Consider the following 15,587-nt stretch of genomic DNA (forward strand, 5'->3'; position numbering starts at 1 on the left):
AAAACCAAAATCAGTTCATTTCTCACGAAAGCAGTTTGATGCCACATTTAGACTAAAAATAATCAAAGCTATTAAACACTCACCCCCTTATTTCCAAATAAGAGATTGCTTTTCAGCCCAAAACCATTTTTGCTTTCATTATGACAGTAAAGGCACCTGAAGGTAACTGACACTGAGGATTGAAAATGGTGTCTAAACATTTTTCACACGGGATTATTCCACAGTACTGAAATGTACTGAACTTGTTTCTTTTATCAGCATTTGTTGCTTAGATTATTGTTGTTATATTAGAGTAACCAGAAGTAATCTACGTACCTTCTCAAATGTGATAACAAAATATTAAAGATTGTGTTTTCTTCTATCAGTCTGTAGCAATGTACCTAACAGAGTGGTAGCACAGAATACTAATTAGGTATTTGATAAACACTATAATTAGCATATCATATAATGATAGTATGAGGCCATGGGGTTTTTGATATGGAAAATTCCTAATGAATAGCAGGAATTCACAAGTTGGAGCGAGAATATTTACAGCGATAGTATCTTTTGGCTTTTGGTAAGTTTGATATCAGAATGTACCTTTCCCAAGACAGCACAAGGGACAACCTTCTGAAAATCCCTTTTCTTGGGAAAGGACCTTATGAAAGACATTGCAAAACCACTGGTTCCCCCACTTTGGTTTTTCTAACTTTCCCTCTAAGAGCTCCGAGGCAAGCAACAAGTCAAAACTAACAAACAACCACCTGGTGTTTTTGTGTTGATCAAACTTTCCTGGGGCTCCCCCTCCCATGCCAGTTTGAAAGCAAAATATGCAACACAGTCAAACAAATATATTAAACTCAGATTAAGTCAACAGGCAAAGTATTTCTAAAAAGAAGAGCACACACACAGCCACTTTTAGCCATACACCTGCAGACTGTGCACAGAGATTGGGGGTGTAGTTAGCTGTGGGGAATATTGTGTTACATTCTCCTGATTATAATGCTGGTGCTTTTGTTCTGTTTTCTAGCATGCCTTTTGCACTGCAGTACCTGCTGCTAGGGGTGGCCTATCCCATTTCACCACCTGAGGTGAACAGGAAGTTGCTGCCTCTTCCCTCCCACCAAAGCCGGGGTCCTGCTGCCCCCACATCTCCTCACTTGCACCAAATCCCATTTGTATGAAGTAAGAGCCAGTGTGGTGTAGTGGTTAAGAGCGGTAGCCTCGTAATCTGGGGAACCGGGTTCGCGTCTCCGCTCCTCCACATGCAGCTGCTGGGTGACCTTGGGCCAGTCACACTTCTCTGAAGTCTCTCAGCCCCACTCACCTCACAGAGTGTTTGTTGTGGGGAAGGAAGGGAAAGGAGAATGTTAGCCGCTTTGAGACTCCTTAAAGGGAGTGAAAGGTGGGATATCAAATCCAAACTCTTCTTCTTCTTCTAAATGTCTGTTTACTCTCATCCGTTTGACTGCAGTTGTCTGAAGCTGCAGTTCCTTGACTAGTTGAATCGTCATCTCCACACACTATCTTCAAGACAAACATTGTTCTTTCTACCCTTTTACCTCCTGTGAGGTAGTTAGGTTGAAAGACAGTGACTGGCCCAGTGTCACTCAATGAGCTCCATGACTGAATGGGGATTTGAACCTAGATCTTCCATAATAATAAAGGAGGCAAGCTGGCCTCTTTAAGGGTTCCCATGGAGTAGAATCTAGTGAGCAAAAAAAAGTTGCCCCATATACTAATGGTGAAATGATTCTCAAAGAGGGAGGTATTAGGCTTGGAAGGAATCCCAAAGTTTCAAAAAATATTCAGGGCAGGATACCTAATGGGGAAATGCCCCAAACAGCTTAATAAAGACAGAGCGGGCTCAGTAGGCATAGAATCCTGACTGACTTGGGAGGGGTTGCAGGAACAGGAAAGTGTGTGTGTGTGTGTGTGTGTGTGTGTGTGTGTGTGTGTGATGGAATGGAAGAAAGGATGTCTGGTTGGCCAGAACACTGAATAGCAGCATTCCATGCTGCAATGTTTTGTTGCAGTCTCACTTGTAATGATTTCCTAATATAACTTTCTTTGAGCATCAATACAACAAAATAAATATGCACACAAAACTCCTAAACCAATTCAGTTAGTGCATTTGCTTATGCTCCTACACATTCTGTAGATGATACCACAGGCTTTTCTTAATAGGAAGGGCTATAAAGGCTTCCTGTTCCAGCAAGGACTTTGCCTAGCTCTCATTCATGGTGTGTTTAGTTTCCTGGCTCTGACCCCGACTTGACTCTTGGCTTACAGCTTCTGGCTCCCACTTGGTGACTGCCTGCAGTTCAGCTCTGATACTTCCAGACAGCAATTAAAGACAGTAGCTTTCTTTGGAGACAAGATTTGACAACCTTATTAACCACAATGCACTGGGGCCCCAGAACACTGTTAGAACGGGACTGGGACCTCCACAGTACTAAAGAGGGCACAGTGCTCTGGTGACGTCTGAGACCCTGTTTACACACCCATGTTCACAACTCAAAAACAGCATCAAGTGACAACCTGTGTGAAAGAGCCATCACTGCTCAGACAGCATAGATAATGGCCTCAAACACAAGGGGTGGGCCTGAACTAAGAAGAGTTTCCTGAGCTCAAATGTAACAGAGAACTCTGGTTAGTTTTAAGATGGAAGCATGTGTTTCTGGTGACCATATTAGAGGAAGAGAGGAGGCTGCAAGCTTCAGGCTGGTGCAAATTCATTCACATAATGCTAAACCATAATTTAGTGCTATGTCTGGACCAGCCCAGAGCTTCCTAAGAGAGATGCTACTGTGATGGTGTTCACTGAATTCTTCACTGGGATTTTTATGTAACACTTTTTGTTTCTTGAATTAGTGTCTCCTCAATGACAGTTGTGAGAAAAAAGCTGAACATCTGGACTAGGTCCAAGTATTGAGTCTGAGGCTATCTCCATGGCTTTTCCTTAACTCACACAAGTGTCTGTGCTGCAGTGCATGGACTGTGGAAGGACCATGTGGACAGCGTCTGTCTCTTGAAAGAACCCTTGTGTGCTTCTACCCTGAAATCTCCTGATGTACCAAGTTTCAGGGCCAGTTTCCGCATGCATGAACTTCACTTAATCTATCATCACTCGATTACTCAGCTCCTGGGCCTGCTGCTTGAAATGGTGCCACCAAAAGATAATCGTCAGTTCAACATAACACAGCAGAATGTACTGAAAGAATTGGCTGGTTCCCACCATGTATTTTTGTGCTTGCATTTCACAGAATCAGGCCCTTTAACAGCTGGCCGAACTTTGTTATGATGAATACTCCGAGCTCTAATTGTTTGGTGAAAAATATTGCTCAGTGGCTATATAAACAATTTTAATTGGCTCAGGAGCCCCAAAATGTGCTTTTTTTGTTTGGCTGCCAAGCTGGCTTTCTCGCCTGCTAATTATGCTGAGCTCTAGCTTTTAGCAAAAACAGGAAATAAAGCATCCATTACTCAAATGACAACTTCTCACCCAGCCTGCATTTCAACATCCATTGTGTAATTTCCTACTCCTGAGCCCAGTTAAGAGCTAAACACATTTTAAAAACAAGTCGCCCCTTTTTGCAAGGGCCAGTGCTACAGTTTATGCTACCCATTAGTAGACTGCAGTGCTTGCAATTCTAGAAGCACTCAAAAGAGGTTAGCCACACACCCAGCATGCATCCGTGTGAGAGAAGTCATTATCTCCCAGCTCCTGCTGCCTACCTATTTTCAATAAATAAGCCCACCACAGGACTTGTATCAGCCTTCAGGCAAGACAACAGGTAAAACTTCCCTGTGGGATTGCTAGTCATTGTCCTTCAGGGATAACCTCTTTCTCTGCCGCTCAACAAAGGGTCATTGTCGAGCGTCAGCTGCCTTCAGTACACTCTCCCACCCCACCCCCAATAGATTCTGTAGATTTGCTCAGCTTTATCTAGCAGCAAAGAAATAGATTATTGACTGTTTTACACAGATATAATTGGACAATTGTTCTCGTGGGAAGTCTCTGCTTTTGAAGTGAGACCAAGAAGGAAGGAAGCTGTGACCTCTCTGAGGCGGAGAGGAGCTTGGGGGCTTCACACAGAAAGACTTCGCCTTTCCCTGGCATAGTAATGGTAGTTTGCTAGAAAGAGAAAAAGAGAAGTTCGGCTAAGCCCATTCCCTGGACGTGCGCTGGCACAGACATCTGCATTATTGAAACCTATGTGCAAGTGCAGACATAGACATCCAGAGAGCAGGGCCAACAGTTCTGCCTGCTCCATTCCCTGGTAAACATGCAAGGCCCCCTTCATGGCTCGACACATGTTCCCATTTTCAAACACTGACAGCTGGCTTGGTGGAGCTCCATAATCAATTATTTTACCACTTTGCAGACAAAACAGATACTGTAATCACTTTGCTAAGTAGATACACAGTTCTCACTTTTGCTTTCACTTTTGTGGACAAGGCGGCAGTGTGAAGGCAAAATCTTGAGAAGCCCCATGCAGTCTCTCTTCCTCTTTCCTCTGCACACATTCACACAGAACAGCAGCCCCTACTCTGTACTGCAGGCTTTGTGCTTGCAGCATAGCTCTCTGCCTCTTGAGCCTCATTGCGCACACACCCAAAAAACCAAATGTGTCTACAAGGGATATCATACTATAGGGATTTGTGGGAGTATCCCACAAAGGATAAGATGCGTTTGGGACACTCTTCGCTTGATTGTGTGGGGGGGAAACCTTTTATCAAGGCGGAGTCCGTTCATGTTCTGTCCATGAAGATTTGGATAAGCCGTGCTCTGAGGGAAAGAGATAGTTCCAGCTTCTGATTCAGTGTGGCTGATGAGCTGAGCAAAAGCCTTATACATCCTTTTCCCATAGCCTTTTATTTTTAAACACAGCAATTTATGCTCCTTCGCCATTTTTAGTTACAATTTCATAATGGGGTGAGAATATTCCTTCAGAAGAAAAAGCATATGCTATCCAGCAGTAGAAAACACAGAGGATAATGTAATTGTTCAGATCCAGAAAGAAGTAATAAAATTCTTTTTTAAAAAAATAATAATCTGTGTTCAGTTTTTTCTCAACATACATTAGCAAAGAGAACTACAACCATCACATATACACCTGCTTTGTAGTAAGTCCCATTTATATCAATGGTGGTGGTGTTATTTCCAGGTAAGTGTGTCTAGGACTGCAGCCTACAGTATACCACAGAGTGAATGTTCTTGGTCAGGTCTCCCCTCTAACCAATGTGATGTCCTTAGAATTTCCTGGAAGGTGACCAAGAACAGAACAACACCTTACATATGTGCACTGCAAACATATGCAAAATAGCAACCACGTCCCTATTTTCCCCCTCCATGGATCTGGGAAGAGTAAACACTTAAGTTTTATTCTATCTCCTTTCCCTGCCGAAACGCTCTAAGCCAGCCTGACCTTTCCCCACAGTTTATCCTTGGGCTATTCCAATGGATCATGTGCAGCCATCTTCAGAATTGCCTCCCTCTTTTTGTATGGCAGTGGTAACAATGGTAGGCTACAAGCCAAGTCTGGCTATTTGTTTATTGCTGCCTGGCCTACTGACCAGGAGCCTCTCATGGAATCCTGCTACGTAACCTAGCAACATAGCTGTTATGTACTGAGTTGAATAGGATCCAAAATGCAGCAGTCTGATTGGTCCTAGAACAATAGGATTCAGAATGCAGCAGTCTGATTGGTCCTAGAACAATACAGCAGTATGATTGGTCTGCAGGAGCCACCCAATCCAGCTCCAGATGGAAGTGAATCCACAACCTGATTGGCCTACAGGAGAATTCCGGAATCTGCCAACCACGTACAGCACATTGTATAAATAATCTATATAAAGCAGATACTTTGAGGGGACTTTCATTCCTCCTCACCACTATGAGCTGAATAAAGAGCATGAAATCCACTCTCGACTCTGAGTATATTTCAATAGCGAAAACCCTTGAGTATATTTTTATGCTGCTTTTACTGCTGTTTTTTATCTCTGTGTTGTTGTATATCATTTTTCAACACTGTTGTCGGCTACCCTGAAAACACAATGTGCTTGAAGGCTGATCAGAGAAAGGGGATAACTTGAGGAGCCACCTATAAAGATGGACCTAGGAGCCAGTGTGGTGTAGTGGTTAGAGTGTTGGACCAAGACATGGGAGACCAGGCTTGCAACCCCCATGCAGCCATGAAGTGCACTAGGTGGCATTGGGCCTGGCACTGTCTCTTAGCTTAACCCACTTCACAGGGTTGTTCTGAGGACAAAATGGGGATAGAGAGAAGCACGTATGCCACCTTGAGCTCCTTGGGAAATAAATGTAATCAATAAATCAAAATAAGATAGAAGATAACCGTTTGGGCACTTTTCTGGGAAAAGACTTGGCCTACCACATCAGCTAGATACTTAACATACAGCTTTTGGCCAAATAAACTTACTGACCCCTATAAATTCTTAGAGTGGTTACTGATTTCTCATTTCCTCTCATTCTTAATATGCTACATTGCCTCATCTTGACTCATTGTCCTGCCTCGACTGGTATGCACAGCACTCTTGCAGTTCCCTACTACCTTATATATTCTGCCTCTATATATGTAAGTTTCTTGGATCAAAGCCATTCTGTACCTGTCTACTTAGAATTATGCTTCATTGAATTCAATGGAAATTCATCCCACATGACCAGAATTGCAGGCAAAATTATCCTGGGTTGTTTCCTTATACTGAGATGCTCTTAGACAGGGATGAGACAGAGTAAAACACTATTTGAGCATTACCTTAAAGGTACCTATTCAAGACAGTTAAATATTGAGCAGATGCAAAGCACATATTTACAAGATTTTTCTCTATAAGATGAATGCTGAAATTCTCTTTTGGCACTTCTCATATGCCAAAACTTTGCAATAATAACTATTGGTGAAATGACACTTATAATGATGTTAATGTACTCGGAATATAGCTGTGGAGACAAATGCGAAAACAGGGAAGAAATGAGAAAGTATTCACTCGACCAGTTACACAGGATTCAGAGAAAGCACTCTCTGTCTTTTTCAGGGCATACAGTGGTGCCCCGCAAGACGAATGCCTCACAAGACGAAAAACTCGCTAGACGAAAGGGTTTTTCGTTTTTTGAGCTGCTTCGCAAGATGATTTTCCCTATGGGCTTGCTTCGCAAGACGGAAACGTCTTGCAAGTTTGTTTCCTTTTTCTTAACACCGTTAATACAGTTGCGACTTGACTTCAAGGAGCAACTCATAGAATGCGGTGTGGTAGCCTTTTTTGAGGTTTTTAAAGACTTTGGTGATTTTTGAAGCTTTTCCAAAACTTTCCCGACACCGTGCTTCGCAAGACGAAAAAAATCGCAAGACGACAAAACTCGCGGAACGAATTAATTTCGTCTTGCGAGGCACGACTGTATCTACACTGCAAACATATTGGTTTCAAAGCCATTGTTTCTCCCCAAAAACATGAGATATAGCTGTTTGGTGGGGCCAACCAAAATTCTCTAACCAGGTTTTCTTGCTATGTTCACCAAAACAAAGCCAATGATGAGTATAGGCTACACATTAGGGCAAATAAAGGTGCCCTTTGAATTGTCCATAAAAGCACTGGATTCATAGGTTTCCATAGGCAATTTGCTCAGCTTATTGATTCTCTGCTGTTTAAATTAAAGTTTGATGTCCCGGAACAGGCTATTTGGCACAAAGCACTAATAGGATGCAAAAGCACATATGTTGCCACAATGGAAACATTAGCCTGCACACAGAGCAACAAACTGCATTGCTAAATGAGCTGCATATGCAGTTTAAACCTCCAAATATTTTTAGAAGTTTGCTGCAGGATGTGATGATGATCAACAACACAGACGACTTCAAAAGGGGGTTATATTTATTTTTTAGGTTTCCTGCCCGCCCTTCATGACAGGGTCCCAGGGCAGATTACAACAACAGAGTGCAATTATTAAATAAAAAGATAAAACCATTGCAATTATGAAAACAAATAAAAACTTCCCAAATGGAACAGAAGAGGACACATTCAGGAAAAGAGGTGGGTCTCCCAAAACAGTATACCCCAACCGTCAAAGGGAAGGGCCAAGAGGAGCGTCCTCAGAGTTTTGTGAAAGCTGTACAGCAAAGATGGCAGAAGCACTGCTGTGGGCAGAGAGTTCCACAGATATAAACCCCCCCTCCAGGCTGCCTTTCCTCACACTTCTGAGGATGTCAGAACTACCAAGAGAGGCCCCTCTGCAGATCTCAACATCTAAGAAGGTCAATAGAGATGGAGCACAGCTTCTAGATATTAGTGGCCTAAGTCGTTCAAGATTTTAAACGGTAAAGTTACTGAGCACCCTGAATCGGGCCTGGAAATGAACTGCCAACCAGTGCAGCTGTTTTAAAACAGGGTGTACAGTGGTACCTCAGGTTAAGTACTTAATTCGTTCCGGAGGTCCGTTCTTAACCTGAAACTATTCTTAACCTGAAGCACCACTTTAGCTAATGGGGCCTCCTGCTGCCGCCACACCGCCGGAGCACGATTTCTGTTCTCATCCTGAAGCAAAGTTCTTAACCTGAAGCATTATTTCTGGGTTAGCGGAGTCTGTAAGCTGAAGCGTATGTAACCTGAAGCGTATGTAACCTGAGGTACCACTGTATTTGAGTTAACCCAGTCAGTAATTTGGCCATTGCATTTTTGATCTGTTGAGGTTTCTAAATTGGCTTCAGTCTGGAGGTCACCAGACCATAGAGTACATTGGCCACGTTATCTCTGTCAAAGGGGAACCATAGCTGGCAAACCATAGCTGGAAATAAGCACTCCTACCCATTCAAAGAAGATACAGCTATCAATGGCTGCTGGACATAATAGTGTCATAATCTGGCAGTCATCAGGATTTTGTGTCAGAAGCCACAGTGGCACTTACTGAGGAGCTGGACCAGGTTCCTGGCTCTGACCTTGATGCTCGAAATCAGGATCCATGGAACATGAGCCTGGCAGGCAGGAGCCCATTGAAGTGAATCCTGCAGTGTTTTCTCCAAGGTCTAAGGAACCAAGTGCGTCCCCTGCAACTGTCCTAGGAAAACCAGGACATCCCTTTTCTTTTTGTGCAACAGCATGGTGGCCAGTTTGGACATGATGATCTCGGGCTACAATCTCACCCCAGAAAAGTGCTTTTTGAGGGACCATGATCTCATGTGAGAGCACAGCCCCCCCAAAAGTGTTTATTTCGGGGGCCACAATCTCCCACAGGTCACATGACTCGCCTGTGAGCCTGGCTCGGAAGATTTTGGCCTGGACATGTTGGATGGTATGAAAGTGGCTCCCACACTTTCTTATCAGTCCAACAGCACAACAAGAACTCATATTCAGGCTAGAGTGTTGACCTTTTAAAAGCTTGTAGTTCTCCAATAAAGGGGGCAGCATATAGGAGAGGTGGATTGGAGGCAGAAGCTCAAAAGGTCTCAGTTCCCCTGCAGTCCTTGTTGGAGCAAGTGCCTCACTAGAAGCTCCCCATTGTGCTATGACAATCAGTTGGCCTTGTTGCCTTGCCCCCTCCCATGGGCTCTTTGTTGGGACCAGAACAGGATAGATAGCTATGGAGTATATTCAGGACTGGGGTGTTGTGCTGCTAAGCATCAGTCATTGAGGAACAACAGCAAAAGGGTCATGGCCTTCAAGTCCTGCTTCTAGACTTCCCAGAAGGATCTGGTTGGTCACTAGGAGTTACTCTGCTAGACATGATAAGCCCTGCTTATGTTCCTCTTAGTTAAAAAAAAAGCAAGTAGAAGAAGAGGGAGAAAGGTCGCATTCTCCTATCCCTGAAATAATAAAATCTCTTGTGACACCTTAAAGACTAGCAAATTTATTGCAGTGTAAACTTTAGTATCTGTTGAAGTTGGTTCTAGTCTATGAAAGCTTGTACTACAATAAATCTGTGAAGACAAGATACTATAAGTCTCTTTGTTGTTCATGCCGTGACAGTAAAAACCCACTGACCTCTCTGGAAGTTCTAATCCTGAAATGATAGTAACTACATTCTAAATGTTCTCCAATGACGTATCAATGAAAAATATCCCCTCTTGCCCCAGATCTGGAAAGGTATAGCCCAGAATTCAAACTCTTCAAATTTGTCATCTCAGTTGGGATTCTGCCCAATATAAGCATGTGACAATTCACACAGTTGTCAATAATTCTAGAGGATGAGAACAAACCAGTTCAGGTGTAATGACAGGCTATGGTTTGTCTTGAACAAAGAAGCAAGGAAGTGAACGAGAACCATCAAAAGGTGATGAGCTTATTTGAACAGAAGATTTCCTCATGAAACATCAAACCATGATTTAATGTTATATCCCCATATATGTCCCCATATGTATATACTCTAACATGTAATCCTAGGTCACCCCCCCACCTACTCTGTCTTTTAAGCCACTTTAATATGCTGTATGTTATATACAGTGCACTTAAGAGATTTACTAAATCTTACTGGAGGATTTGAGACAATCTAGAAACTCGTGAAATCTCCTTCTCATATGATTGTATCAGCACATTATGAGAGTGGAAGTGAAAACCATATAAAAATGAGACAGAAAACTTTTAAGAAAAAGAACAAAAAGGAAATAGAGACATAAAAATGTGAAAAGGCAGGATCCATTATTAATTTTGTAAAGTTTTTGAATGAGAAAAAAATTGACCCTGAGAATGAATAGAGATTTAATTTCAAAACTGGCTTCATTTGCTGATGAATAGAAAATAGCTCAGAAGTAATGGGAAATCCAGATACTGTAAGTCCTTGATTTGGGGCTAGCTACTAGTTCACCAAGTAAGCTGGAAAATAAATTAGTCTGGAGAACAATGGATATGATGACATGGAAATATGGTAGTGAATATTAAGCAAACAGTAGTGTTGAGTATATGCATATAGTTTAAGAGACTGCCGTTTGAATAGTTTGAAACAAAGCAGCGAATCTCAGCATTTTTTAAAAAAAATATATTATTTTTTGTATTTCGGATAATGCAGTAATTTAAAAAAGCACACAGGGTCAGAGGAAGCTGTCTTATACTAAGTGCTGTCTGCACTGAGTGGCAGCAATTCTCCAGGGTTTGGGGCAGGGTTCTCTCCCAGCCCTACCTGCAGATGCTGGGAACCTGGGACTGTTTGCATGCAAAACAGATGCTCAATTGTTTAACCGATGGATTCTCCAACAACCCAGCTTCTCTTCCTTTGCCTAGCACATCTTTCTTTCCATAAATCTCAGCATGTCTGATGTATGAAAATACTTGGGATCTTAGTGCTCATATATGGACCGTCTTTTGAGATACTGAAGGCATCATGAAATCAATAGGAACAAATGGCTCCCACGGGTTGTGAAAAGGGCAATACAGTGGTACCTCAGGTTAAGTACTTAATTCGTTCCAGAGGTCCGTACTTAACCTGAAACTGTTCTTAACCTGAAGCACCACTTTAGCTAATGGGGCCTCCTGCTGCTGCCACACCGCCGGAGCACAATTTCTGTTCTTATCCTGAAGCAAAGTTCTTAACCTGAAGCACTATTTCTGGGTTAGCGGAGTCTGTAACCTGAAGCGTATGTAACCTGAAGCGTATGTAACCCAAGGTACCACTGTACCGAGATCAGTAGAGATGATAAGACACTTTTATGCACGGGAGCCAATCTAAGTCATTGGTGCTCCAAGTATAAAAGATAGCTGGGAAACTGTGGCATTCCTGGACAGGGTCTGTGAAACTGACTAGGCATGGCATCTGGCTGTTACTCCGGCCTGCTGCTCCTCTACAGTGCTGTTTAGTGCTCATTCCATGGCACAGGGAGATACAGAATTTCAAACAGAGTTCAAGGACAATGTGGTGGGCTTGTTAGAGTTTTAGATCATAAAGACTTACGTTCAAATTACCTCTTGCCCTTGAAGAGCCATTGGGAACTTTGGGCCAATCACTCTCTCAACATAGCCCACCTCAGAGGGCTGCTGGAGGGGAAAATATATAATAAAATACAGTAGTACTCACTGAGTCTCTACTTTTTCGGACACTGTTTTGGACTTTCGGCATCCTGCCAAAAATGTTGGTTGCTATTCTTTCATGGCTTTTCAACCTGCCGCTATTTTAGTATTGAAATAACATTGCCGCTCAAACTTACTTTCACTTCACGATCACTATGAAGCTTAACATTAGAGAATAATTTTTTTAAAAAAATGTTGCCCATAATTTTATGGGTTCTGGTTTGAAGGGCTATCCTGGGAACCCGCGACATCAGGATCAATGCTAGCGAAAAAGGAATCATGATCCTATGTTCAGCCAGGAGCACAAGCAACCACACAACAGCAGCTGCAAAAACAAAAGCCAGCATTGCTAGGCATGTTCATGGTGTTTCTGGGAACTCACTTGCTGCCAACTAATCACAGCACTGTGCACAAATGAAGGCTCTGCATTAGCATGAATGTACCAATCGATACATGGTGATGGCTGAATGACCCTGTGGCATCACCAGCCAAGTAAACTAACACATGCTCACACAATGTTGTCCTCATTGCTGTCTGCTAGGAGAGTAATAACTGGCTTTAGGGATTTCTAGGCCACAAACCTAGACAACCTTTAAGCAACTGAGGGGAAGCAAAGGAAGAACGAAAATCTGCTAACACCAGAGATTCCTAAGGAAAAAAGAAGAATGTTTTTATAAGCTGCAACAGCAGCAAGAATACTGGTCACCAAAAAAAGGAAAGGTGAAATGATACCATCGAAAGAGGAATGGCAGGAGAAATTGTTTGAATATATTGAACTAGCAAAAATGACAGAGATCATTAGAAGACAGCCAACCCAAAGGTATAAAAAAGAATGGGGAATTTATAAAGAATATTTAATTAAACATTGTCACAAGTAAAAACCCTGACATGCTTTGACTAAACTCTGCAATATGTAAGTTAGATAAAGAATACATGAAACAGATTAAACAAAGAAAGGGAGATAAGGAACATTGAAGCAGTGATAATAAAAGGGGGAGGGGAGATGAACCCTTAATGAGGAGGTTGGAAGTCATATGGAGAATTTAATTAATTAATTAATTAAAGTAATTGTAAAATTAAGTTATTTTTTATTTTTCCTTTTTTTGGAATTTAAGGATCATTTGGTAATTTTTTTTTTTTATTTTCTGTATCTCAGTTGGAGTGTATAATTTTTACCATGTAAGAAAATCAATAAAAGCATTACAGGGGGGGGGGGGGAGAGAAAAAGAAAAGAAAATCTGCTAACACCATAGCCCAATGAAAATGAGGCACATGGAGAGAACTCAACAGCTCCTCAAGAAAAGTATCCAGGTCTCTTCCAAATATTCCTAGTAATTCTACCCAATTCATTGGTTTGTAAACTGTCTCTAGGTACTGTAACATTACCGTATTTATAAAGATGTGTTGACGCTTAGTCTGGTTTTTCCTCAGTTTGATAGTGCTTACCTTTCGGCCAATATGAGGGTCTTTCCTCCAACCATAAACTTAGGGGAAGTCTGTACATTTTTTACCATCGCCTTCTGCTTCAGCTTTGTAGACACAGCCCTAGAGAAATGGAAAAGCATCAAGTAAGTTTGAGATGTGCAGATAAATACTAGCTTGTGGTCATGATGATGCAGAAAGCCTATCTGGGCCAGTAGTAGGCTATCTGAATGCATACCCGTAAAAGAGCAGCATAAAAAAGCAAGAAACAAAAAAGGACATGTATTGTGAGAACACTGCTTTTAAAATGTTCAGGAAACACTGCTCCGTCTCATACTGCAACTGTGGATCAGGACCCAACAGTGACCATTGTCCACACACTGAGAGCAGAAACACCTGGATTTGGGTTAAATTGTTATTACTCATCCTGAGCCCCTGGGTGAGTTTTAAAGCTAACTAAATATCAGGCATTCACACCTTGACCCACAGGACTGTCAGGAGGAGTCTTGGCTACAGCAGTGTCCAGCTATAGCAGTGAATCATCTCAAACGTAAGCCATGATGATGAAGAATTAATTGGATATCCCACCCTTCCTCCCCAGGGCAGCAAACATGAAAAGTTAATACAATTAAAAAATAAAATAAAAGAACTATTGCTAAACATATCCTCACAGCTAATAATTTCAAGGCTAAGAATTTCACAACTAATAATAACTGCAAGGAGCAGCAACTTCCAGCCGTCAAATGCCTGAATAAAAGGAATGCTTTAAAATGCCTTGTCAATCTTAATAATGAGGGAGACAGATGTGCACCTCTCTTCCCACTAGCTACTGATTGTCTTCTACTCCTACAGGACTACATTTACTGCCACATCTTTTTAGGCTAGGCAGTGGCACTGAGCCTTTCTCTTCCTCAACATTAACAAATAATTGGAATTTATATGTACAGTACGTTTATCTGTGTATGCCGGATACGAGAGAAGAATTGAATCTCCTGAATTATTTGTGCTTTCCTGAGACTTTGTGAAGACATGTAGTGTTTGGAGAACTTCCACAGCAGGTCCTTCACCCTTGGTTTGTGTTTACCTCAGGTGTTTACCTCAGGGTCAGGACCTCCACAACAAACATAAAATAGTAGGAGCTAAAATGCTGAATCAATGCATAGCCTTGCCTTGTGAGACAGGCAAAAAGAGACAGAGGGAGATAGAAGAGAAATGAGGGGGAGGCGGCTAACATTTACAGTATTTAAAAGTTGCAGAACTGCACCATGTTTTTGGCCAGAGGAGGTGAACTGCTGATCTCACACACACTACAGACTCTCCATAACTGGATTTCTCCCAACTCAAGTTGCACAATGTTGAAAATACCATGTGCAGGAACAGGGAAAACCTTTACATCGATCTTCACCCTACTGTTTGGTCCTGGATCTACAAGGGAACAAACAACTTTACAGAGAGCTCTGAAATATTCATTTACTCCACCTTAACTCTACAATGCTGGGATCTGTGGCAGAAGGACTGCTTGAAGAATGTCCTCACATACTATGTCCCCCAGTAGAGCCTTAATCGGAACATATGAACTAATCTGAATAAACGAGTGAAGCAAATTTCACCTTAAACCTATCCGTATGAGATTTCAGAACTCTCAGAGCTTATTAAAGCTAGGTAGGGAGGTAAATATTGGCACTGATGGGATATACATTAGAAAATCTTCCTCATTATCCAAGAGTCATGCCTGGGCAAACTGCCTGCTATTGCTAAGTTTAATAAGGCAAGGTGTTTTTTTCCAGGAGGAAAAAAAAGGCAAATTAACTGTGCAGGGGTTACTCCATGTCAGTGTCAATCAGATTGTGATATTTTATTTCCTGTGCAAGTGTGACTTCCAATTGCTGTATGCAAAGAGCAGAGGTACAGATCTGCATTTTGCAGAACATATGAACCTACCATCTTCTAAGTCAACTGATCCATCTTGCCAGGGAATGTCTAGTTCTCTGGGGTCTGAGAAATCTGTTCTGCAATTATTTTAACTGGAGATGTCAAATCCCAGAACAGGTTTAGGGGTTGCGGGGTGGGGTGGGGGAGTCCCATTGCACAAGTGCACCTCATTCCCTGTTTTAACTAACAGTTGAGATTGAAATCTGAAATTTAGGCAAAAGTTCTAATCTATTCACTCCCAA

General features: G+C 42.0%; 1 protein-coding gene across 7 annotated transcripts in view; it reads right to left on the reverse strand.

The window, feature by feature from the left end:
* LOC308464749 (uncharacterized protein) overlaps positions 1-15,587 on the reverse strand; it is an 85,045-nt gene that overhangs the window by 7,319 nt on the left and 62,139 nt on the right. For all 7 annotated transcript variants that reach the window (XM_080984326.1, XM_080984328.1, XM_080984323.1 and 4 more), the window contains one exon: positions 13,438-13,536. In XM_080984326.1, coding sequence (XP_080840452.1) covers positions 13,438-13,536 — 99 coding nt within the window. The remainder of the gene's footprint in view (positions 1-13,437; positions 13,537-15,587) is intronic.

Source organism: Podarcis pityusensis, assembly GCF_964106645.2.
Source record: "Podarcis pityusensis genome assembly, chromosome: 1".
Classification (NCBI taxonomy): Eukaryota; Metazoa; Chordata; class Lepidosauria; order Squamata; family Lacertidae; genus Podarcis; species Podarcis pityusensis.